The sequence below is a fragment of the Procambarus clarkii genome, chromosome 39 (assembly GCF_040958095.1).
Source record: "Procambarus clarkii isolate CNS0578487 chromosome 39, FALCON_Pclarkii_2.0, whole genome shotgun sequence".
In the NCBI taxonomy this organism is placed as follows: domain Eukaryota; kingdom Metazoa; phylum Arthropoda; class Malacostraca; order Decapoda; family Cambaridae; genus Procambarus; species Procambarus clarkii.
This window is the reverse complement of record NC_091188.1, coordinates 40,886,510-40,911,509: the sequence shown is the minus strand read 5'-3', so window position 1 is coordinate 40,911,509 and position 25,000 is coordinate 40,886,510. Positions and strand designations below refer to the sequence as shown.

The 25,000-nt window shown below is 45.9% G+C and overlaps 1 protein-coding gene across 1 annotated transcript in view; it reads left to right on the top strand.

Annotated features, from left to right (window-relative positions):
* The window catches only part of LOC123747506 (calpain-9-like), a gene marked incomplete in the record, with an annotated part of 284,505 nt that overhangs the window by 85,771 nt on the left and 173,734 nt on the right, over positions 1–25,000 (top strand). Inside the window, 1 exon segment of the mRNA XM_069338411.1 lies at positions 7,197–7,272. Coding sequence (XP_069194512.1) covers positions 7,197–7,272 — 76 coding nt within the window.

The following is a 25,000-nucleotide window of genomic DNA, read 5'->3' as shown; positions in this document are numbered from 1 at the left end:
CCTTCCTTCTTCCAGGCATGTTATATAATTCCATCTGTGAGACCAACTCCGTTCGCAAAATTACAGGTCATTAGAAAACGTTCTCTTTCTCTCTTTGGCCCTGGATAAATACTGGTTAGGAAACTGGGGGTGTTGATTGATGGAGCAAATTACCGGGCATCGCAATAGACACGGGGTCTCTGGATTATTTCAAGCGTAGGTTAAACACACACATGAGTTGGGGTGGGGACAAACAGGAGCTGCCACGAATGGACGAATGCATTTTCGTGTATTCTCACGCACATAAGCAGGCGCTGGCTTGCGCAACCCTTCTGCAACTTCTCTCATTCTTACGTTTTTATGTTCTTATAATATTTATAAGAAGCACGTGACATTTGGATGAAAATCAACCACAGTCAAAGGATTAAATTCGAAACCGTTATATCATGTATTGTGTTATACCATCTCCAGCAAGTGATATATTATGGTAGGCTATCGTAGACACTATTGTTTGTTGACACTCTTGTTTACTGTCACTGTTGACACTACTGTTTACTGTCACTGTTGACACTACTGTTTACTGTCACTGTTGACACTACTGTTTACTGTCACTGTTGTTTACGGTCACTGTTGACACTACTGTTTACTGTCACTGTTGACACTACTGTTTACTGTCACTGTTGACACTCTTGTTTACTGTCACTGTTGACACTACTGTTTACTGTCACTGTTGACACTACTGTTTACGGTCACTGTTGACACTACTGTTTACTGTCACTGTTGACACTACTGTTTACTGTCACTGTTGACACTACTGTTTACTGTCACTGTTGACAACATTGTTTACGGTCACTGTTGACACTACTGTTTACTGTCACTGTTGACACTACTGTTTACGGTCACTGTTGACACTACTGTTTACTGTCACTGTTGACAACATTGTTTACGGTCACTGTTGACAACATTGTTTATGGTCACTGTTGACACTACTGTTTACTGTCACTGTTGACACTACTGTTTACTGTCACTGTTGACACTACTGTTTACTGTCACTGTTGACACTGTTGTTTACTGTCACTGTTGACACTACTGTTTACTGTCACTGTTGACACTACTGTTTACGGTCACTGTTGTTTACTGTCACTGTTGACAACATTGTTTACGGTCACTGTTGACAACATTGTTTACGGTCACTGTTGACACTACTGTTTACTGTCACTGTTGACACTATTGTTTACTGTCACTGTTGACACTACTGTTTACGGTCACTGTTGACACTACTGTTTACTGTCACTGTTGACAACATTGTTTACGGTCACTGTTGACAACATTGTTTACGGTCACTGTTGACACTACTGTTTACTGTCACTGTTGACACTATTGTTTACTGTCACTGTTGACACTATTGTTTACTGTCACTGTTGTTTACGGTCACTGTTGACACTACTGTTTACTGTCACTGTTGACACTATTGTTTACTGTCACTGTTGACAACATTGTTTACGGTCACTGTTGACACTACTGTTTACTGTCACTGTTGACAACATTGTTTACGGTCACTGTTGACAACATTGTTTACGGTCACTGTTGTTTACGGTCACTGTTGACACTACTGTTTACGGTCACTGTTGACACTATTGTTTACTGTCACTGTTGACACTACTGTTTACTGTCACTGTTGACACTACTGTTTACTGTCACTGTTGACACTACTGTTTACTGTCACTGTTGACAACATTGTTTACTGTCACTGTTGACACTACTGTTTACTGTCACTGTTGACACTACTGTTTACTGTCACTGTTGACAACATTGTTTACGGTCACTGTTGACACTACTGTTTACTGTCACTGTTGACACTACTGTTTACGGTCACTGTTGACACTACTGTTTACTGTCACTGTTGACAACATTGTTTACGGTCACTGTTGACAACATTGTTTATGGTCACTGTTGACACTACTGTTTACTGTCACTGTTGACACTACTGTTTACTGTCACTGTTGACACTACTGTTTACTGTCACTGTTGACACTGTTGTTTACTGTCACTGTTGACACTACTGTTTACTGTCACTGTTGACACTACTGTTTACGGTCACTGTTGTTTACTGTCACTGTTGACAACATTGTTTACGGTCACTGTTGACAACATTGTTTACGGTCACTGTTGACACTACTGTTTACTGTCACTGTTGACACTATTGTTTACTGTCACTGTTGACACTACTGTTTACGGTCACTGTTGACACTACTGTTTACTGTCACTGTTGACAACATTGTTTACGGTCACTGTTGACAACATTGTTTACGGTCACTGTTGACACTACTGTTTACTGTCACTGTTGACACTATTGTTTACTGTCACTGTTGACACTATTGTTTACTGTCACTGTTGTTTACGGTCACTGTTGACACTACTGTTTACTGTCACTGTTGACACTATTGTTTACTGTCACTGTTGACAACATTGTTTACGGTCACTGTTGACACTACTGTTTACTGTCACTGTTGACAACATTGTTTACGGTCACTGTTGACAACATTGTTTACGGTCACTGTTGTTTACGGTCACTGTTGACACTACTGTTTACGGTCACTGTTGACACTATTGTTTACTGTCACTGTTGACACTACTGTTTACTGTCACTGTTAACACTACTGTTTACTGTCACTGTTGACACTACTGTTTACTGTCACTGTTGACAACATTGTTTACGGTCACTGTTGACAACATTGTTTACGGTCACTGTTGACACTACTGTTTACTGTCACTGTTGACACTACTGTTTACTGTCACTGTTGACACTATTGTTTACTGTCACTGTTGACAACATTGTTTACAGTCACTGTTGACAACATTGTTTACGGTCACTGTTGACACTACTGTTTACTGTCACTGTTGACAACATTGTTTACGGTCACTGTTGACAACATTGTTTACGGTCACTGTTGACACTATTGTTTACTGTCACTGTTGACAACATTGTTTACGGTCACTGTTGACACTATTGTTTACTGTCACTGTTGTTTACGGTCACTGTTGACACTACTGTTTACGGTCACTGTTGACACTATTGTTTACTGTCACTGTTGACACTATTGTTTACTGTCACTGTTGACACTACTGTTTACGGTCACTGTTGACAACATTGTTTACTGTCACTGTTGACACTATTGTTTACTGTCACTGTTGACACTATTGTTTACTGTCACTGTTGACACTACTGTTTACGGTCACTGTTGACAACATTGTTTACTGTCACTGTTGACACTATTGTTTACTGTCACTGTTGACAACATTGTTTACAGTCACTGTTGACAACATTGTTTACGGTCACTGTTGACACTACTGTTTACTGTCACTGTTGACAACATTGTTTACGGTCACTGTTGACAACATTGTTTACGGTCACTGTTGACACTATTGTTTACTGTCACTGTTGACAACATTGTTTACGGTCACTGTTGACACTATTGTTTACTGTCACTGTTGTTTACGGTCACTGTTGACACTACTGTTTACGGTCACTGTTGACACTATTGTTTACTGTCACTGTTGACACTATTGTTTACTGTCACTGTTGACACTACTGTTTACGGTCACTGTTGACAACATTGTTTACTGTCACTGTTGTTTACTGTCACTGTTGTTTACTGTCACTGTTGTTTACTGTCACTGTTGTTTACTGTCACTGTTGTTTACTGTCACTGTTGTTTACTGTCACTGTTGTTTACGGTCACTGTTGTTTACGGTCACTGTTGACACTACTCAGGTGTGTGTGGTGATGGACTCGCCCAGGAGGGGGGAGTACCTTCGCCAGAGGAGGATTTTAGTGTGTTGGAAAAGTTTATATTTTAAGATGAAAGATATTATTTTGTTATGGTAAACTTGCAGGCTCATACATGGTAGAGGTAAACCTGCAGGCTCATACATGGTAGAGGTAAACCTGCAGGCTCATACATGGTAGAGGTAAACCTGCAGGCTCATACATGGTAGAGGTAAACCTGCAGGCTCATACATGGTAGAGGTAAACATGCAGGCTCATACATGGTAGAGGTAAACCTGCAGGCTCATACATGGTAGAGGTAAACCTGCAGGCTCATACATGGTAGAGGTAAACCTGCAGGCTCATACATGGTAGAGGTAAACCTGCAGGCTCATACATGGTAGAGGTAAACCTGCAGGCTCATACATGGTAGAGGTAAACCTGCAGGCTCATACATGGTAGAGGTAAACCTGCAGGCTCATACATGGTAGAGGTAAACCTGCAGGCTCATACATGGTAGAGGTAAACCTGCAGGCTCATACATGGTAGAGGTAAACCTGCAGGCTCATACATGGTAGAGGTAAACCTGCAGGCTCATACATGGTAGAGGTAAACCTGCAGGCTCATACATGGTAGAGGTAAACCTGCAGGCTCATACATGGTAGAGGTAAACCTGCAGGCTCATACATGGTAGAGGTAAACCTGCAGGCTCATACATGGTAGAGGTAAACCTGCAGGCTCATACATGGTAGAGGTAAACCTGCAGGCTCATACATGGTAGAGGTAAACCTGCAGGCTCATACATGGTAGAGGTAAACCTGCAGGCTCATACATGGTAGAGGTAAACCTGCAGGCTCATACATGGTAGAGGTAAACCTGCAGGCTCATACATGGTAGAGGTAAACCTGCAGGCTCATACATGGTAGAGGTAAACCTGCAGGCTCATACATGGTAGAGGTAAACCTGCAGGCTCATACATGGTAGAGGTAAACCTGCAGGCTCATACATGGTAGAGGTAAACCTGCAGGCTCATACATGGTAGAGGTAAACCTGCAGGCTCATACATGGTAGAGGTAAACCTGCAGGCTCATACATGGTAGAGGTAAACCTGCAGGCTCATACATGGTAGAGGTAAACCTGCAGGCTTGTACATGGTAGAGGTAAACCTACAGGTTTATACACGGTAGAGGTAAGCCTGCAGGCTTATACATGGTAGAGGTAAACCTACAGGTTTATACACGGTAGAGGTAAGCCTGCAGGCTTATACATGGTAGAGGTAAACCTACAGGCTTATACACAGTAGATGTAAACCTACATGCTTATACATGGTAGAGGTAAACCTGTATGATTATACGTGGTAGAGGTAAACCTACATGCTTGTACATGGTAGATGTAAACCTACAGGCTTATACACGGTAGAGGTAAACCTACAGGCTTATACACGGTAGATTTAAACCTGTAGGATTATACGCGGTAGAGGTAAACCTACATGCTTATACATGGTATATGTAAACCTGCAGACTTATACACGGTACAGGTAAACCTACAGGCTTATACATGGTACAGGTAAACCTGCAGGCTTATACATGGTAGAGGTAAACGTGCAGGCTTATACATGGTAGAGGTAAACGTGCAGGCTCATACATGGTAGAGGTAAACCAGCAGATTTATACGTGGTAGAGTTAAACCTACATGCTTATACACGGTAGAGGTAAACCTGCAGGCTTATACGTGGTAGAGGTAAACCTGCAGGCTTATACATGGTAGAGGTAAACCTACAGGCTTATGCATGGTAGATGTAAACCTACAGGCTTATGCACGGTAGAGGTAAACCTGCAGGATTATGCGTGGTAGAGGTAAACCTACAGGCTTATACATGGTATATGTAAACCTACAGGCTTATGCACGGTAGAGGTAAACCTACAGGCTTATGCTCGGTAGAGGTAAACCTACAGGCTTATGCACGGTAGAGGTAAACCTGCAGGATTATGCGTGGTAGAGGTAAACCTGCAGGCTTGCGTTACCAGTGTTACCATCATGAACCAGTCTTAGCATTACCAACATGAACCAGTCTTAGCATTACCAACATGAACCAGTCTTAGCGTTACCATCATGAACCAGTCTTAGCATTACCAACATGAACCAGTCTTAGCATTACCAACATGAACCAGTCTTAGCATTACCATCATGAACCAGTCTTAGCATTACCAACATGAACCAGTCTTAGCATTACCAACATGAACCAGTCTTAGCGTTACCATCATGAACCAGTCTTAGCATTACCAACATGAACCAGTCTTAGCATTACCAACATGAACCAGTCTTAGCGTTACCATCATGAACCAGTCTTAGCATTACCAACATGAACCAGTCTTAGCATTACCAACATGAACCAGTCTTAGCATTACCAACATGAACCAGTCTTAGCATTACCAACATGAACCAGTCTTAGCATTACCATCATGAACCAGTCTTAGCATTACCAACATGAACCAGTCTTAGCATTACCAACATGAACCAGTCTTAGCATTACCAACATGAACCAGTCTTAGCGTTACCAACATGAACCAGTCTTAGCATTACCAACATGAACCAGTCTTAGCGTTACCAACGTGAACCAGTCTTAGCGTTACCAACATGAACCAGTCTTAGCGTTACCAACGTGAACCAGTCTTAGCGTTACCAACATGAACCAGTCTTAGCATTACCAACATGAACCAGTCTTAGCGTTACCAACATGAACCAGTCTTAGCATTACCAACATGAACCAGTCTTAGCATTACCAACGTGAACCAGTCTTAGCGTTACCAACATGAACCAGTCTTAGCGTTACCATCATGAACCAGTCTTAGCATTACCAACATGAACCAGTCTTAGCATTACCAACATGAACCAGTCTTAGCATTACCAACATGAACCAGTCTTAGCGTTACCAACATGAACCAGTCTTAGCATTACCAACATGAACCAGTCTTAGCGTTACCAACATGAACCAGTCTTAGCATTACCAACATGAACCAGTCTTAGCATTACCAACATGAACCAGTCTTAGCGTTACCAACATGAACCAGTCTTAGCATTACCAACATGAACCAGTCTTAGCATTACCAACATGAACCAGTCTTAGCGTTACCATCATGAACCAGTCTTAGCATTACCAACATGAACCAGTCTTAGCATTACCAACATGAACCAGTCTTAGCATTACCAACATGAACCAGTCTTAGCATTACCAACATGAACCAGTCTTAGCGTTACCAACATGAACCAGTCTTAGCGTTATCAACATGAACCAGTCTTAGCGTTATCAACATGAACCAGTCTTAGCATTACCAACATGAACCAGTCTTAGCGTTACCACTGTTATCAACATTATCAGTAACCGTCATTGTGGTTAACAATTACTTATATCAATATAACATAATAACAAATGTTTTTCTGTGTACAGGCGGGTCGCCATCACGACACTGGACCAATGGTGGACTTAACTACAAGGTGGAGGACCAGGTCTCCACCCTCTCCAGGTGAGTGTACTCACGCTGGTCTGGTGTACTTGTGGGTGTACTCACGCTGGTCTAGTGTACTTGTGGGTGTACTCCCGCTGGTCTAGTGTACTTGTGGGTGTACTCCCGCTGGTCTGGTGTACTTGTGGGTGTACTCCCGCTGGTCTGGTGTACTTGTGGGTGTACTCCCGCTGGTGGTGTGTACTTGTGGGTGTACTCCCGCTGGTCTGGTGTACTTGTGAGTGTACTCCCGCTGGTGGTGTGTACTTGTGGGTGTACTCCCGCTGGTGGTGTGTACTTGTGAGTGTACTCACGCTGGTGGTGTGTACTTGTCAGTGTACTCACGCTGGTCTGGTGTACTTGTGAGTGTACTCCCGCTGGTGGTGTGTACTTGTGGGTGTACTCCCGCTGGTGGTGTGTACTTGTGAGTGTACTCCCGCTGGTGGTGTGTACTTGTCAGTGTACTCACGCTGGTCTGGTGTACTTGTGAGTGTACTCCCGCTGGTGGTGTGTACTTGTGGGTGTACTCACGCTGGTGGTGTGTACTTGTGGGTGTACTCCCGCTGGTGGTGTGTACTTGTGGGTGTACTCCCGCTAGTGGTGTGTACTTGTGGGTGTACTCCCGCTGGTCTGGTGTACTTGTGGGTGTACTCCCGCTGGTGGTGTGTACTTGTGGGTGTACTCCCGCTGGTGGTGTGTACTTGTGGGTGTACTCCCGCTGGTCTGGTGTACTTGTGAGTGTACTCCCGCTGGTGGTGTGTACTTGTGAGTGTACTCCCGCTGGTGGTGTGTACTTGTGGGTGTACTCCCGCTGGTCTGGTGTACTTGTGAGTGTACTCCCGCTGGTGGTGTGTACTTGTGGGTGTACTCCCGCTGGTGGTGTGTACTTGTGGGTGTACTCCCGCTGGTCTGGTGTACTTGTGGGTGTACTCCCGCTGGTGGTGTGTACTTGTGGGTGTACTCCCGCTGGTCTGGTGTACTTGTGGGTGTACTCCCGCTGGTGGTGTGTACTTGTCAGTGTACTCACGCTGGTGGTGTGTACTTGTGAGTGTACTCACGCTGGTGGTGTGTACTTGTGAGTGTACTCCCGCTGGTGGTGTGTACTTGTGGGTGTACTCCCGCTGGTCTGGTGTACTTGTGGGTGTACTCCCGCTGGTGGTGTGTACTTGTGAGTGTACTCACGCTGGTGGTGTGTACTTGTGAGTGTACTCCCGCTGGTGGTGTGTACTTGTGGGTGTACTCCCGCTGGTCTGGTGTACTTGTGGGTGTACTCCCGCTGGTGGTGTGTACTTGTGAGTGTACTCCCGCTGGTGGTGTGTACTTGTGGGTGTACTCCCGCTGGTCTGGTGTACTTGTGAGTGTACTCCCGCTGGTCTGGTGTACTTGTGAGTGTACTCCCGCTGGTGGTGTGTACTTGTGAGTGTACTCCCGCTGGTGGTGTGTACTTGTGGGTGTACTCCCGCTGGTCTGGTGTACTTGTGAGTGTACTCCCGCTGGTGGTGTGTACTTGTGAGTGTACTCCCGCTGGTGGTGTGTACTTGTGGGTGTACTCCCGCTGGTCTGGTGTACTTGTGAGTGTACTCCCGCTGGTGGTGTGTACTTGTGAGTGTACTCCCGCTGGTGGTGTGTACTTGTGGGTGTACTCCCGCTGGTCTGGTGTACTTGTGAGTGTACTCCCGCTGGTGGTGTGTACTTGTGAGTGTACTCTCGCTGGTGGTGTGTACTTGTGGGTGTACTCCCGCTGGTCTGGTGTACTTGTGAGTGTACTCCCGCTGGTGGTGTGTACTTGTGGGTGTACTCCCGCTGGTGGTGTGTACTTGTGAGTGTACTCCCGCTGGTGGTGTGTACTTGTGGGTGTACTCCCGCTGGTCTGGTGTACTTGTGAGTGTACTCCCGCTGGTGGTGTGTACTTGTCAGTGTACTCCCGCTGGTGGTGTGTACTTGTCAGTGTACTCCCGCTGGTGGTGTGTACTTGTGAGTGTACTCCCGCTGGTGGTGTGTACTTGTCAGTGTACTCCCGCTGGTGGTGTGTACTTGTCAGTGTACTCACGCTGGTGGTGTGTACTTGTCAGTGTACTCCCGCTGGTGGTGTGTACTTGTGGGTGTACTCCCGCTGGTGGTGTGTACTTGTGAGTGTACTCACGCTGGTGGTGCGTACTTGTCAGTGTACTCACGCTGGTGGTGTGTACTTGTCAGTGTACTCACGCTGGTGGTGTGTACTTGTCAGTGTACTCACGCTGGTGGTGTGTACTTGTGAGTGTACTCACGCTGGTGGTGTGTACTTGTGGGTGTACTTCCGCTGGTGGTGTGTACTTGTGGGTGTACTCACGCTGGTCTGGTGTACTTGTGAGTGTACTCCCGCTGGTGGTGTGTACTTGTGGGTGTACTCCCGCTGGTGGTGTGTACTTGTGAGTGTACTCCCGCTGGTGGTGTGTACTTGTGGGTGTACTCCCGCTGGTGGTGTGTACTTGTCAGTGTACTCACGCTGGTCTGGTGTACTTGTGAGTGTACTCCCGCTGGTGGTGTGTACTTGTGAGTGTACTCCCGCTGGTCTGGTGTACTTGTGGGTGTACTCCCGCTGGTCTGGTGTACTTGTGAGTGTACTCCCGCTGGTCTGGTGTACTTGTGGGTGTACTCCCGCTGGTCTGGTGTACTTGTGAGTGTACTCCCGCTGGTCTGGTGTACTTGTGAGTGTACTCCCGCTGGTGGTGTGTACTTGTGGGTGTACTCCCGCTGGTCTGGTGTACTTGTGAGTGTACTCCCGCTGGTGGTGTGTACTTGTGAGTGTACTCCCGCTGGTCTGGTGTACTTGTGAGTGTACTCCCGCTGGTCTGGTGTACTTGTGGGTGTACTCCCGCTGGTCTGGTGTACTTGTGAGTGTACTCCCGCTGGTCTGGTGTACTTGTGGGTGCCTCAGTGAGGTAATGCTTACTGCGTCTTGAGACGGAACTGCCTCGTTGTGGCACTGGAGAAGTCGCTTATAATCACCGCCTGAGGTAAGTGGTACTTAGGTCACACAGACAATTATGTAGCCTGGTTTTAGAAAACAAAAATGTTCCAATAGATATGGAGAAAAAATGCAGCCTATCCTCCTAAAAAGTACGTCGCTTTTCGCTCGTAGGCGTTACATACGGCCAGAAATCGTCGTGCTAGAAAATGGAAGCGGCTGGCGAAAGTGACGTACTGTCCCCGTTTTCTGTTTTGGGTCCTCTGGTAGGTTAAGGGAGACTACTTTAAATTTACCGTTTTCTGTTTGGGTCCTCTGGTAGGTTAGGGGAGACCACTTTAAAATGACCGTTTTCTGTTTGGGTCCTCTGGTAGGTTAGGGGAGACCACTTTAAATTGACCGTTTTCTGTTTGGGTCCTCTGGTAGGTTATGGGAGACCACTTTAAATTGACCGTTTTCTATTTGGGTCCTCTGGTAGGTTAGGGGAGACCACTTTAAATTGACCGTTTTCTGTTTGGGTCCTCTCGTAGGTTAGGGGAGACCACTTTAAATTGACCGTTTTCTATTTGGGTCCTCTGGTAGGTTAGGGGAGACTACTTTAAATTGACCGTTTTCTGTTTGGGTCCTCTGGTAGGTTAGGGGAGACCACTTTAAAATGACCGTTTTCTGTTTGGGTCCTCTGGTAGGTTAGGGGAGACCACTTTAAATTGACCGTTTTCTGTGTGGGTCCTCTCGTAGGTTAGGGGAGACCACTTTAAATTGACCGTTTTCTATTTGGGTCCTCTGGTAGGTTAGGGGAGACCACTTTAAAATGACCGTTTTCTGTTTGGGTCCTCTGGTAGGTTAGGGGAGACCACTTTAAATTGACCGTTTTCTATTTGGGTCCTCTGGTAGGTTAGGGGAGACTACTTTAAAATGACCGTTTTCTGTTTGGGTCCTCTGGTAGGTTAGGGGAGACCACTTTAAATTGACCGTTTTCTGTTTGGGTCCTCTCGTAGGTTTGGGGAGACCACTTTAAAATGACCGTTTTCTGTTTGGGTCCTCTGGTAGGTTAGGGGAGACCACTTTAAAATGACCGTTTTCTGTTTGGGTCCTCTGGTAGGTTAGGGGAGACCACTTTAAATTGACCGTTTTCTGTTTGGGTCCTCTGGTAGGTTAGGGGAGACCACTTTAAATTGACCGTTTTCTATTTGGGTCCTCTGGTAGGTTAGGGGAGACCACTTTAAATTGACCGTTTTCTGTTTGGGTCCTCTGGTAGGTTAGGGGAGACCACTTTAAATTGACCGTTTTCTGTTTGGGTCCTCTCGTAGATTAGGGGAGACCACTTTAAATTGACCGTTTTCTGTTTGGGTCCTCTCGTAGGTTAGGGGAGACCACTTTAAATTGACCGTTTTCTGTTTGGGTCCTCTCGTAGGTTAGGGGAGACCACTTTAAATTGTCCATTTTCTGGACGTTGGGGAACATGAGAAGGACGAGCTGTATAATGTGTGATAGAGGAAGAGGTTACAACAATGAAAATAGGATCGGACATAAAGTGTACGTATGAGAGAGCGGACTCTGCCACTGGCAGATTTGTTGACGTCAGGCATGATGACAGAGGGTGGGGCAGCCCTCTGGTGGTGACCCTACAGTGGGGCAGCCCTCTGGTAGTGACCCTACAGTGGGGCAGCCCTCTGGTGGTGACCCTACAGTGGGGCAGCCCTCTGGTAGTGACCCTACAGTGGGGCAGCCCTCTGGTGGTGACCCTACAGTGGGGCAGCACTCTGGTGGTGACCCTACAGTGGGGCAGCCCTCTGGTAGTGACCCTACAGTGGGGCAGCCCTCTGGTGGTGACCCTACAGTGGGGCAGCACTCTGGTAGTGACCCTACAGTGGGGCAGCCCTCTGGTAGTGACCCTACAGTGGGGCAGCCCTCTGGTGGTGACCCTACAGTGGGGCAGCACTCTGGTGGTGACCCTACAGTGGGGCAGCCCTCTGGTGGTGACCCTACAGTGGGGCAGCCCTCTGGTGGTGACCCTACAGTGGGTCAGCCCTCTGGTGGTGACCCTACAGTGGGGCAGCCCTCTGGTGGTGACCCTACAGTGGGGCAGCCCTCTGGTGGTGACCCCACAGTGGGGCAGCCCTCTGGTGGTGACCCTACAGTGGGGCAGCCCTCTGGTGGTGACCCTACAGTGGGGCAGCCCTCTGGTGGTGACCCTACAGTGGGGCAGCACTCTGGTAGTGACCCTACAGTGGGGCAGCCCTCTGGTAGTGACCCTACAGTGGGGCAGCCCTCTGGTGGTGACCCTACAGTGGGGCAGCACTCTGGTGGTGACCCTACAGTGGGGCAGCCCTCTGGTGGTGACCCTACAGTGGGGCAGCCCTCTGGTGGTGACCCTACAGTGGGGCAGCCCTCTGGTGGTGACCCCACAGTGGGGCAGCCCTCTGGTGGTGACCCTACAGTGGGGCAGCACTCTGGTGGTGACCCTACAGTGGGGCAGCCCTCTGGTGGTGACCCCACACACTGGTTTGTACTGCAGTGTATACCACAAACTACACACTACAAAGTACAGTGTGTAGTACAAACAAGAGTACAAACTGGTTTGTACTCGTGTGTAACTTTAATAGCCTTCTGATGAGATCAATTAGTGCTCGTATATAGCATGAAGTCTACAGGGTTGTGAATGGTCTGTCGGGAGATTTACAGTACAGTTGCTGTACCGTATCCGTAGATAAGTCTTACAATGTAATTTGTAATGTGTATATTATGCAGTATACTGGTTCTTAATATGTTAATGTTTACCCTGTTAGTTTGAAAAAGAAAATGGTGAAGCCGCAGCAAGCTATAAAAAACTACATATGCGTTAGGACTGACTAATTTATTTATTCGTTCGCTTCATGTAGGAATGTAATCATTTCAGTTGTGTATTTTATATCAAGTCATATCCTAAACAAGGCGATTCGCCAGAGGATTTTGAAACCTTCTTAACCAAGCTTAGCCCAGCCCAGCCCAACCCAACCTAGCCCAACCCAGCCCAACCCAGCCTAACCCAACCCAACCCAACCCAACCCAGCCCAACCCAGCCCAACCCAACCCAACCCATCCCATCCCAGCCCAACCCAACCCAACCCAGCCCATCCCATCCCAGCCCAACCCAGCCCAACCCAACCGAACCGAACCTAGCCCAACCCAGCCCAACCCAGCCTAACCCAACCCAACCCAACCCAGCCCAACCCAACCCAGCCCATCCCATCCCAGCCCAACCCAGCCCAACCCAGCCCAACCCAGCCCAACCCAACCCAACCCAGCCCATCCCAGCCCAGCCCAACCCAACCCGACCCAGCCCAACCCAACCCAGCCCAACCCAACCCAGCCCAACCCAACCTAGCTCAATACAGCCTAATACAGCTTAGGTACAGCCTAGCATAACAATATATAAGGTTTTAACACACAGAAAACGAGCTTCCTCAGTGACCTCTCCACCTGTGTGGTTGGCTGTGTTCTCGACTCATAACTGTATATCTCGGGTTCGATTCCTGGGCGAGATATAAATGGTTGGGCATGTTTCCTTCAGCCTAATGCCGCTGTTCACCTAGTAGTAAATAAGTACTCTAGAGTCGGTCAACTGTTGTGGGGTTACAACCTGGGAAGGGTCAGTAGTTCCACTTTCGGGGGAGGGGGACCTATATATATATATATATATATATATATATATATATATATATATATATATATATATATATATATATATATATATATATATATATATATATATATATTGTATATATACATCCATATATATATATATATATATATATATATATATATATATGGATGTATATATTTGCGGAAAATGCACAGAGAAATGTGAAAGGAAGATGAACGTTTGGGCGTGATTAAAGCCGTTGTCAACACCGACAACGGCTTTAATCAGGCCGAAATGTTCATCTTCCTTTCACATTTCTCTGGATTTTCCGCATAAAAATGATCAGTTTTTTGTGATCGTCAATTGTAATATATATATATATATATATATATATATATATATATATATATATATATATATATATATATATATATATATATATATATATATATAGTGTATTTAAAGGTTACAAAACAAAAAAAAAATACAAGACAAATGCCTAAAGGTTATGGATCTCTTGAAGCTCCTCCGCTTCTGGACAGGAACCGAGGACGCAGCAAGCATTTCCCCTCTGGATCGCCACACTGAGACGCTGAAACAAAAAACTGGAAGCCCTTGGGTCTCTGGTGACGTCAATGAGCTTGGACCCCAATTCCTTGAGAAATCCCAAGGCACTCTTGCCCCATGGGCCATGCGTCTCAGACGCTATGGGAACAAAGAGGTATTGACCTTCCAGTCGCCTGTACTTGAGTGATTTTGCTGTTTCCCTGTGGTTGGCCGCCCCACCTGCTTGATCAGCTCCAAAGTGTACATAGGTGTCAGCCAGGGTGGATACACATGTGTAGTCCCACACCAACTGTCTACCCTCCTTCCATGAGTATATGGTGATGCCATCAGGGCGAAGTGCTGGGAAATCCGGGTTTTGGACCCCTAGGATGCGAGGTTCTCTCTCCGCTGGGCACCCAGCTGAGACGAGGCTTCTCTTGATGATGTCATTGACCTCGTTGTGTCTTGCATGCCAGCCCTTTGTGCTTCCGCAATGCAACCCATGCAGTCCGTATTGGTCTGCTTCCACCCTGTTGCAAATACACTTGTATTCAGTGTGAATTGGGGCACCAAGGCGGAGGGCCACTGCTACACGAAGGGATTCTGGATCTAGGCACGTGCCCATTGCAGACATGGGTACTGCCAGGAGGAAGTCTCCTGCATGGGGGGCACGCACTGCTCTGAGGAGGGCTTTCTCCTTGTCTGATGTTGCGACGCTTAGCATGGCATCAGCTACTTTTTCCACTAGAGGGTGGTCCCAGCCGGACTGTTTGTGTTGTTTTGTTGGCTCTATAATGGTTGCTGGGGCTGCAAGAACATTCCACTGATTTGAACATTCAGTGAAAGCAGGATCGTGTATTCCTGCTGAATCTCTCAGGGTTGCAGGTAAAATATCTCTGACGAGGTCGTGCGATGCATGAGAGGAGGAAAGGAAGGCTGGTAGAGCAATTTGGGAGGCTGTGCGGACACCAAGGCCGCCGAGTCTTACAGGAAGGGTTGCTTGCTCCCACTGAGAGTCGTCCAATGGCAATATATATATATATATATATATATATATATATATATATATATATATATATATATATATATATATATATATATATATATATATATTTATATACTATTTATATAATATATTAGACACCGTCCAACACATTAGTCACCGTCCAACACACACATTAGACACCGTCCAACACACATTAGACACCGTCCAACACATTAGTCACCGTCCAACACACACATTAGTCACCGTCCAACACATTAGTCACCGTCCAACACACACATTAGTCACCATCCAACACATTAGTCACCGTCCAACACACACATTAGACACCGTCCAACACACATTAGACACCGTCCAACACATTAGTCACCGTCCAACACACACATTAGTCACCGTCCAACACATTAGTCACCGTCCAACACACACATTAGTCACCATCCAACACATTAGTCACCGTCCAACACACACATTAGACACCGTCCAACACACACATTAGACACCGTCCAACACACACATTAGTCACTGTCCAACACACACATTAGACACCGTCCAACACACACATTAGTCACCGTCCAACACACACATTAGACACCGTCCAACACACACATTAGTCACCGTCCAACACACACATTAGTCACCGTCCAACACACACATTAGACACCGTCCAACACACACATTAGTCACCGTCCAACACACACATTAGTCACCGTCCAACACACACATTAGTCACCGTCCAACACACACATTAGTCACCGTCCAACACACACATTAGTCACCGTCCATCACACACATTAGTCACCGTCCAACACACACATTAGTCACCATCCAACACACACACATTAGTCACCGTCCAACACACACATTAGTCACCGTCCAACACACACATTAGTCACCGTCCAACACACACATTAGTCACCGTCCAACACACACACATTAGTCACCGTCCAACACACACATTAGTCACCGTCCAACACACACATTAGTCACCGTCCAACACACACATTAGACACCGTCCAACACACACATTAGTCACCGTCCAACACACACATTAGTCACCGTCCAACACACACATTAGTCACCGTCCAACACACACATTAGTCACCGTTCAACACACACATTAGTCACCGTCCAACACACACATTAGTCACCGTCCAACACACACATTAGTCACCGTCCAACACACACATTAGTCACCGTCCAACACACACATTAGTCACCGTCCAACACATTAGTCACCGTCCAACACACACATTAGTCACCGTTCAACACACACATTAGACACCGTCCAACACACACATTAGTCACTGTCCAACACACACATTAGACACCGTCCAACACACACATTAGTCACCGTCCAACACACACATTAGACACCGTCCAACACATTAGACACCGTCCAACACACACATTAGACACCGTCCAACACACATTAGTCACCGTCCAACACACACATTAGACACCATCCAACACACACATTAGTCACCGTCCAACACATTAGTCACCGTCCAACACATTAGTCACCGTCCAACACACACATTAGTCACCGTCCAACACATTAGTCACCGTCCAACACACACATTAGTCACCGTCCAACACACACATTAGTCACCGTCCAACACACACATTAGTCACCGTCCAACACACACATTAGTCACCGTCCAACACACACATTAGTCACCGTCCAACACACACATTAGTCACCGTCCAACACACACATTAGTCACCGTCCAACACACACATTAGTCACCGTCCAACACACATAATTAATCACCGTCCAACACACACATTAGTCACCGTCCAACACATTAGTCACCGTCCAACACACACATTAGTCACCGTCCAACACACACATTAGTCACCATCCAACACACACATTAGTCACCATCCAACACACACATTAGTCACCATCCAACACGTTAGACACCGTCCAACACATTAGACACCGTCCAACACATTAGACACCGTCCAACACACACATTAGTCACCGTCCAACACACACATTAGTCACCGTCCAACACATTAGTCACCGTCCAACACACACATTAGTCACCGTCCAACACACACATTAGTCACCGTCCAACACACACATTAGTCACCGTCCAACACATTAGTCACCGTCCAACACACACATTAGTCACCGTCCAACACACACATTAGTCACCGTCCAACACACACATTAGTCACCATCCAACACACACATTAGTCACCATCCAACACACACATTAGTCACCATCCAACACATTAGACACCGTCCAACACACACATTAGACACCGTCCAACACACACATTAGTCACCGTCCAACACATTAGACACCGTCCAACACACACATTAGTCACCGTCCAACACACACATTAGTCACCATCCAACACACACATTAGTCACCATCCAACACATTAGACACCGTCCAACACACACATTAGTCACCATCCAACACATTAGTCACCGTCCAACACACACATTAGTCACCATCCAACACATTAGACACCGTCCAACACACACATTAGTCACCATCCAACACATTAGTCACCATCCAACACATTAGTCACCGTCCAACACATTAGTCACCGTCCAACACATTAGTCACCGTCCAACACATTAGTCACCGTCCAACACACACATTAGTCACCGTCCAACACACACATTAGTCACCGTCCAACACACACATTAGTCACCGTCCAACACATTAGTCACCGTCCAACACACACATTAGTCACCGTCCAACACATTAGTCACCGTCCAACACACACATTAGTCCCCATCCAACACACACATTAGTCACCGTCCAACACATTAGTCACCATCCAACACACACATTAGTCACCATCCAACACATTAGTCACCGTCCAACACATTAGTCACCGTCCAACACATTAGTCACCGTCCAACACACACATTAGTCACCGTCCAACACATTAGTCACCGTCCAACACACACATTAGTCACCGTCCAACACACACATTAGTCACCGTCCAACACATTAGTCACCGTCCAACACACACATTAGTCACCGTCCAACACATTAGACACCGTCCAACACACACATTAGTCACCGTCCAACACACACATTAGTCACCGTCCAACACACACATTAGTCACCGTCCAACACACACATTAGTCACCGTCCAACACACACATTAGTCACCGTCCAACACACACATTAGTCACCGTCCAACACACACATTAGACACCGTCCAAAACACACATTAGTCACCATCCAACACTCACATTAGTCACCGTCCAACACATTAGACACCGTCCAACACACGCATTAGTAACCGTCCAACACACACATTAGTCACCGTCCAACACACACATTAGTCACCGTCCAACACACACATTAGACACCGTCCAAAACACACATTAGTCACCATCCAACACACACATTAGTCACCGTCCAACACACACATTAGACACCGTCCAACACACACATTAGTCACCGTCCAACACACACATTAGTCACCGTCCAACACACACATTAGACACCGTCCAACACACACAGTAGTCACCGTCCAACACACACATTAGTCACCGTCCAACACACACATTAGTCACCGTCCAACACACACATTAGACACCGTCCAACACACACATTAGTCACCGTCCAACACACACATTAGTCACCGTCCAACACACACATTAGACACCGTCCAACACACACATTAGTCACCGTCCAACACACACATTAGTCACCGTCCAACACACACATTAGACACCGTCCAACACACACATTAGTCACCGTCCAACACACACATTAGTCACCGTCCAACACACACATTAGACACCGTCCAACACACACAGTAGTCACCGTCCAACACACACATTAGTCACCGTCCAACACACACATTAGACACCGTCCAACACACACATTAGACACCGTCCAACACACACATTAGTCACCGTCCAACACACACATTAGTCACCGTCCAACACATTAGACACCGTCCAACACACACATTAGTCACCGTCCAACACACACATTAGTCACCGTCCAACACATTAGTCACCGTCCAACACACACATTAGACACCGTCCAACACATTAGTCACCGTCCAACACACACAGTAGTCACCGTCCAACACACACATTAGGCTCCGTCCAGTGCAGGTGTAAGCCTCACTCAGCACCTCATCAACATGCAGAGCTGCAGGCTTCCTCAGCACTGCACTCCACTCCGCCTGCCAGCGCTCCGCTGAACCGGCCGTGTCCGCATACGAAACACCCGGATATCGGAATTGGCATGACTAAGTGCAATGAGCCGTTCATTTATCCGGATTCTCTCTAGCGATTTAAGTTGAGAGGGTTAAGTTTTGTCAGAAAATCCGCTGAGGAGCATCGAACTTTTATTTAATCTGGATTCCTGCATGAGGGATAGTTGGAGTGAACGGATGCCCACGGTCTCACCCACACCCACACACACACACACACACACACACACACACACACACACACACACACACACACACACACACACACACACACACACACACACACCCACACACACACACACACCCACACACACACACACACACACCCACACACACACACACACACACACACCCACACACACACACACACACACACACACACACACACACACACACACCCACACACACACACACACACACACACACACACACACACACACACACACACCCACACACACACACACACACACACACACACACACACACACACACACACACACACACACACACCCACACACACGTGGTCCAAGGGGTCCAAGAGCTAAAGCTCGATCCTGCAGAGGTCGATCTTTCTTCCCCACCTTTAATGGTTGAGAATCTGGAGCCAGGAGCTATAGTCCCGTCCCCAACCCACCCACCTTGTCCTGCATAATACCAAACAGAAAAACACAAACCACGATCAAATATAACGAATTAAACATTTTTTGTTTCCCCATAAGCCCCAAGAGGAAGCTCTCGCGGGTTTGTTATTAATGGTAAATAAGCTCTTGCTGTCCTTGCATATTTTATTGTTTTTTGTTTACTCTGTGCTTTTTGAGAGTCCTCGAACGAGAATTTAGTTGATATTTGCAGTGTAGCACCAAATATATATAGCTGGTTATAATATTGGCTCATTGCTATAGCCGGTTATAATATTGGCTCATTGCTATAGCCGGTTATAATATTGGCTCATTACTATAGCCGGTTATAATATTGGCTCATTACTATAGCCGGGTATAATATTGGCTCATTACTATAGCCGGTTATAATATTGGCTCATTGCTATAGCCGGTTATAATATTGGCTCATTGCTATAGCCGGTTATAATATTGGCTCATTACTATAGCCGGTTATAATATTGGCTCATTACTATAGCCGGGTATAATATTGGCTCATTGCTATAGCCGGGTATAATATTGGCTCATTACTATAGCCGGGTATAATATTGGCTCATTACTATAGCCGGTTATAATATTGGCTCATTGCTATAGCCGGTTATAATATTGGCTCATTACTATAGCCGGTTATAATATTGGCTCATTACTATAGCCGGGTATAATATTGGCTCATTGCTATAGCCGGTTATAATATTGGCTCATTACTATAGCCGGTTATAATATTGGCTCATTACTATAGCCGGGTATAATATTGGCTCATTGCTATAGCCGGTTATAATATTGGCTCATTACTATAGCCGGTTATAATATTGGCTCATTACTATAGCCGGGTATAATATTGGCTCATTGCTATAGCCGGTTATAATATTGGCTCATTACTATAGCCGGTTATAATATTGGCTCATTACTATAGCCGGTTATAATATTGGCTCATTACTATAGCCGGGTATAATATTGGCTCATTACTATAGCCGGTTATAATATTGGCTCATTACTATAACCGGTTATAATATTGGCTCATTACTATAACCGGTTATAATATTGGCTCATTACTATAGGTTATATTCTCATATATGAGCCCATGCCCCTGTTGTGGCAGTACTTATAGTAACGATGAGGCCCACAGTACATGTATCCACCAACAACACAATTACTAGAAATCGGTACTATTGCATTTGGTCAAACCGGCAAACTATTTACTACTTATGTTGCAAAGACAAACCTAACCTAACCTTCTCTAGGCCTAATACACGCTCTCTGAGGCCTAGTATAGTACATATGTGTACTATACTAGGGCTAGTATAGTACACATATGTACTATACTATACACATATGTACTATACTAGTATAGTACATATGTGTACTATACTAGGCCTAGTATAGTACATATGTGTACTATACTAGGCCTAGTATAGTACATATGTGTACTATACTAGGGCTAGTATAGTACATATCAGTACTATACTAGGGCTAGGAATATTTAAGTTTGTTTTGAGCTTCATTTTTCCGACTATAAAGTGAATAGTACAAAGTTCTAATAATGGCTTAGTACGTCAATCTTTGTACTATGGTGCACTACAAAACTGCTATATAAAGAGGAGGATGGGTTGTATATATTATACACGGAGGGATACCCGGCGGTGCCCGGGTATAGTCTGTATCTACCCCACACCCCCCATCTTCCCTCCCCTTCCCCTACTTTTCTCCATGTTCTTCCCCCCCCCCCATCTCATCTCCCCCATTTACACGTAATAGAAGTAGCAGGATGTAACTAGGCATCTTTTCCCCCTTCTTATCCTTTCTTAAACCCCATCTTACTCTTGACTCCCCCCCCTATCCTCTTACCCCCCTCCCCATCGTTCCCCCCCCCTCCCCCTCCTTCCTCTAAAAAAAAATGTATACTTCATCACCACAGAAACAACTGTATCGGGCTCTCAGAAAATACATAATTGCTACACTTCACGGGGAATTACACCCAATATTTCAGACTCCATGACACTCGCGAGGTCTATAACTGTTGATGTTTCTTAAAGCATTTAGGCTGGTCGGGGTAGGCCTATGTCCGTCCCATACCCCAGACTAGGCCCCTCTGCAAAGTTTGATAATCACGAGCGTCTCGGCTCTCAGTGTTGGACATTCCCTCATACCGTATAGATTTATTAATTTTTATTTACCTGATAATTTGTTAAATGTTGTATTTGCGTTAATTGGCAGTTTTGATATATAGTTTTATATTTACAAACTTGACAATTGTTATATCACTCGACATATACTCAACTTATGGACTCGTCATTCACTCAACCAATCATTGGTTGAGTGAATCAATCTATCACTCAACCAGTGAATCTATCGTCAGGATATTTAACAAATTAGTCAATCAAGTAAATCTGTGCAGTCAGCGACATAATCCGTCAACGACCTGGTCAAATGGTCAGCCAGCTAATTACCTAAACAAAGTACTCAACTACGTAATCACATTAAGCCATTAAGAATCCAGCGAAAAAGTCAATAAAAGTAATTAGATCTTTAGTGATCCAGAAAATTACCGATTAATCAAATAAGCAATTACCAGTTAATCAGACAAGTCTATAACAATCAATAAAGTAGCCAGTTGCAATCAGATTATCAACGAGCTAATGAACCGATCAACCAATCAGGTAATCAGGGGGGGAATAAGAACGTGAATTAATTTCTCGATCATATTCATCTCCAGATTAAAAATGCTCCTCGTGGATCAGATTACTCTTCTCATTACCAAACATGAAGTACAAAATGCAATGAAAGCCATATATATATTTTTTGTTTAATCCATCAAAGGCGGGAGGGGGATTTAAGGGGATTTTAAGGGGGGGGGGAAAGATGTACCTGTTTCGTAAGAAGACACACAAATATTTGATGAATCCCGGCCAGGATTCCACCCTGTAAGGTAAATTTCTCAGTTGATGTAATCTTGAATTACATCACTGGTGCTATCTCCGGTGATGATAACAGGAAATCAATAACATCAACGGTACCATCTTCCATGATAACAGATATCGGTAACATCAACAGTATCTTTTCCCATGATAACGGGTAAATTAATTACATCAACGGGAACATCTCTCACGATGATAACAGGCAATCAGTAACATTAACGGTAGCATCTCTCACGATAACATCAGGTAATCCATCACATCAACGGTACTGTTATCAAAAACGAGCCGTTTTTCCGCCTGCATTTTGCAGGTTGATACCTGGTTGATACCTGGTTGATGGGGTTCTGGGAGTTCTTCTACTCCCCAAGCCCGGCCCGAGGCCAGGCTCGACTTGTGAGAGTTTGGTCCACCAGGCTGATTAATCCTGGCTGTTAATTTAAAGGTGGACACAAACGACTCAACTACGGTGTTTGGGCCGGCCAGGAATTGCGTCATTGGGTGTTATGGATGCTCGCGTTGTGACGGGTAATTCCTGTTTGGATTCTGGTATGAATATTTTCACAGCAAAACTGTAGTCTGTGAGCGCTTTGGTACTTGTAGGAGTGAGTTCCAGCTCGTGGGCTCCACCTCGCCGCATTCGCTTTGTGTTTATGAAAGCTCCAGCTCCTGGGCCCCGGGACAGTACAGTGGGCCCTCGTGGTGTATTATCTAGTGATGTGAACCTATTCTCATTCGACTGTCTCATTCTTATCATATTCTTATCTGGGTTTTCTCATCATATTTTCTTTATTTGGGAGGGTTGTGTGGGACTGGCTCGACATCTTCCTCGTGTGTGTGTGTGTGTGTGTGTGTGTGTGTGTGGGTGTGTGTGTGTGTGTGCGTGTGTGTGTGTGTGTGTACTCACCTATTTGTGGTTGCGGGGGTTGAGCTTTGGCTCTTTGGTCCCGCCTCTCAACTGTCAATCAACAGGTGTACAGGTTCCTGAGCCTACTGGGCTCTATCATATCTACATTATAAACTGTGTATGGAGTCAGCCTCCACCACATCACTGCCTAATGCATTCCACCTGTTAACTACTCCCACACTGAACAAGTTCCTTCTAACGTCTCTGTGTGTGTGTGTGTGCGTGCGCGTGTGTGTGTGTGCGTGCGCGTGTGTGTGCGTGCGCGCGTGTGTGTGTGTGAGTGTAAAAGTGAGAGAATAAATGAGGAAGTTATTGAGTGCACAGGCGCACGCGCGTGTCCGTGAGTCATGACGTAACATACACCAATCTGAAATTCGTTATCAAGAGCGAACCACAAAAAAAAAAAAAATAAAAAATAACGGTTCCAAAACTCACTAGTCCAACACAGCTGATGACATCTGGCAACACTGTAGCAGGTCAGAGACTCCGTTTTCTGTTTGAGAGGGAAGACCCGCTTAAAAAATGAACAAGAAAACGGGAGGCGCGGGATTAATGTGATCAGGACTCTTTTCCGTCATTACCCTACTGAAATTACGATGAGAGAGGGGAGAGAGAGAGAGAGAGAGAGAGAGAGAGAGAGAGAGAGAGAGAGAGAGAGAGAGAGAGAGAGAGAGAGAGAGAGGAGAGAGAGAGAGAGAGAGAGAGAGAGAGAGAGAGAGAGAGAGAGAGAGAGAGAGAGAGAGAGAGAGAGAGGGGGGGAGAGAGAGAGAGAGAGAGAGAGAGAGAGAGAGAGAGAGAGAGAGAGAGAGAGAGAGAGAGGGGAGAGAGAGAGAGAGAGAGAGAGAGAGAGAGAGAGAGAGAGAGAGAGAGAGAGAGAGAGAGAGAGAGGAGAGAGAGAGAGAGAGAGAGAGAGAGAGAGAGAGAGAGAGAGAGAGAGAGAGAGAGAG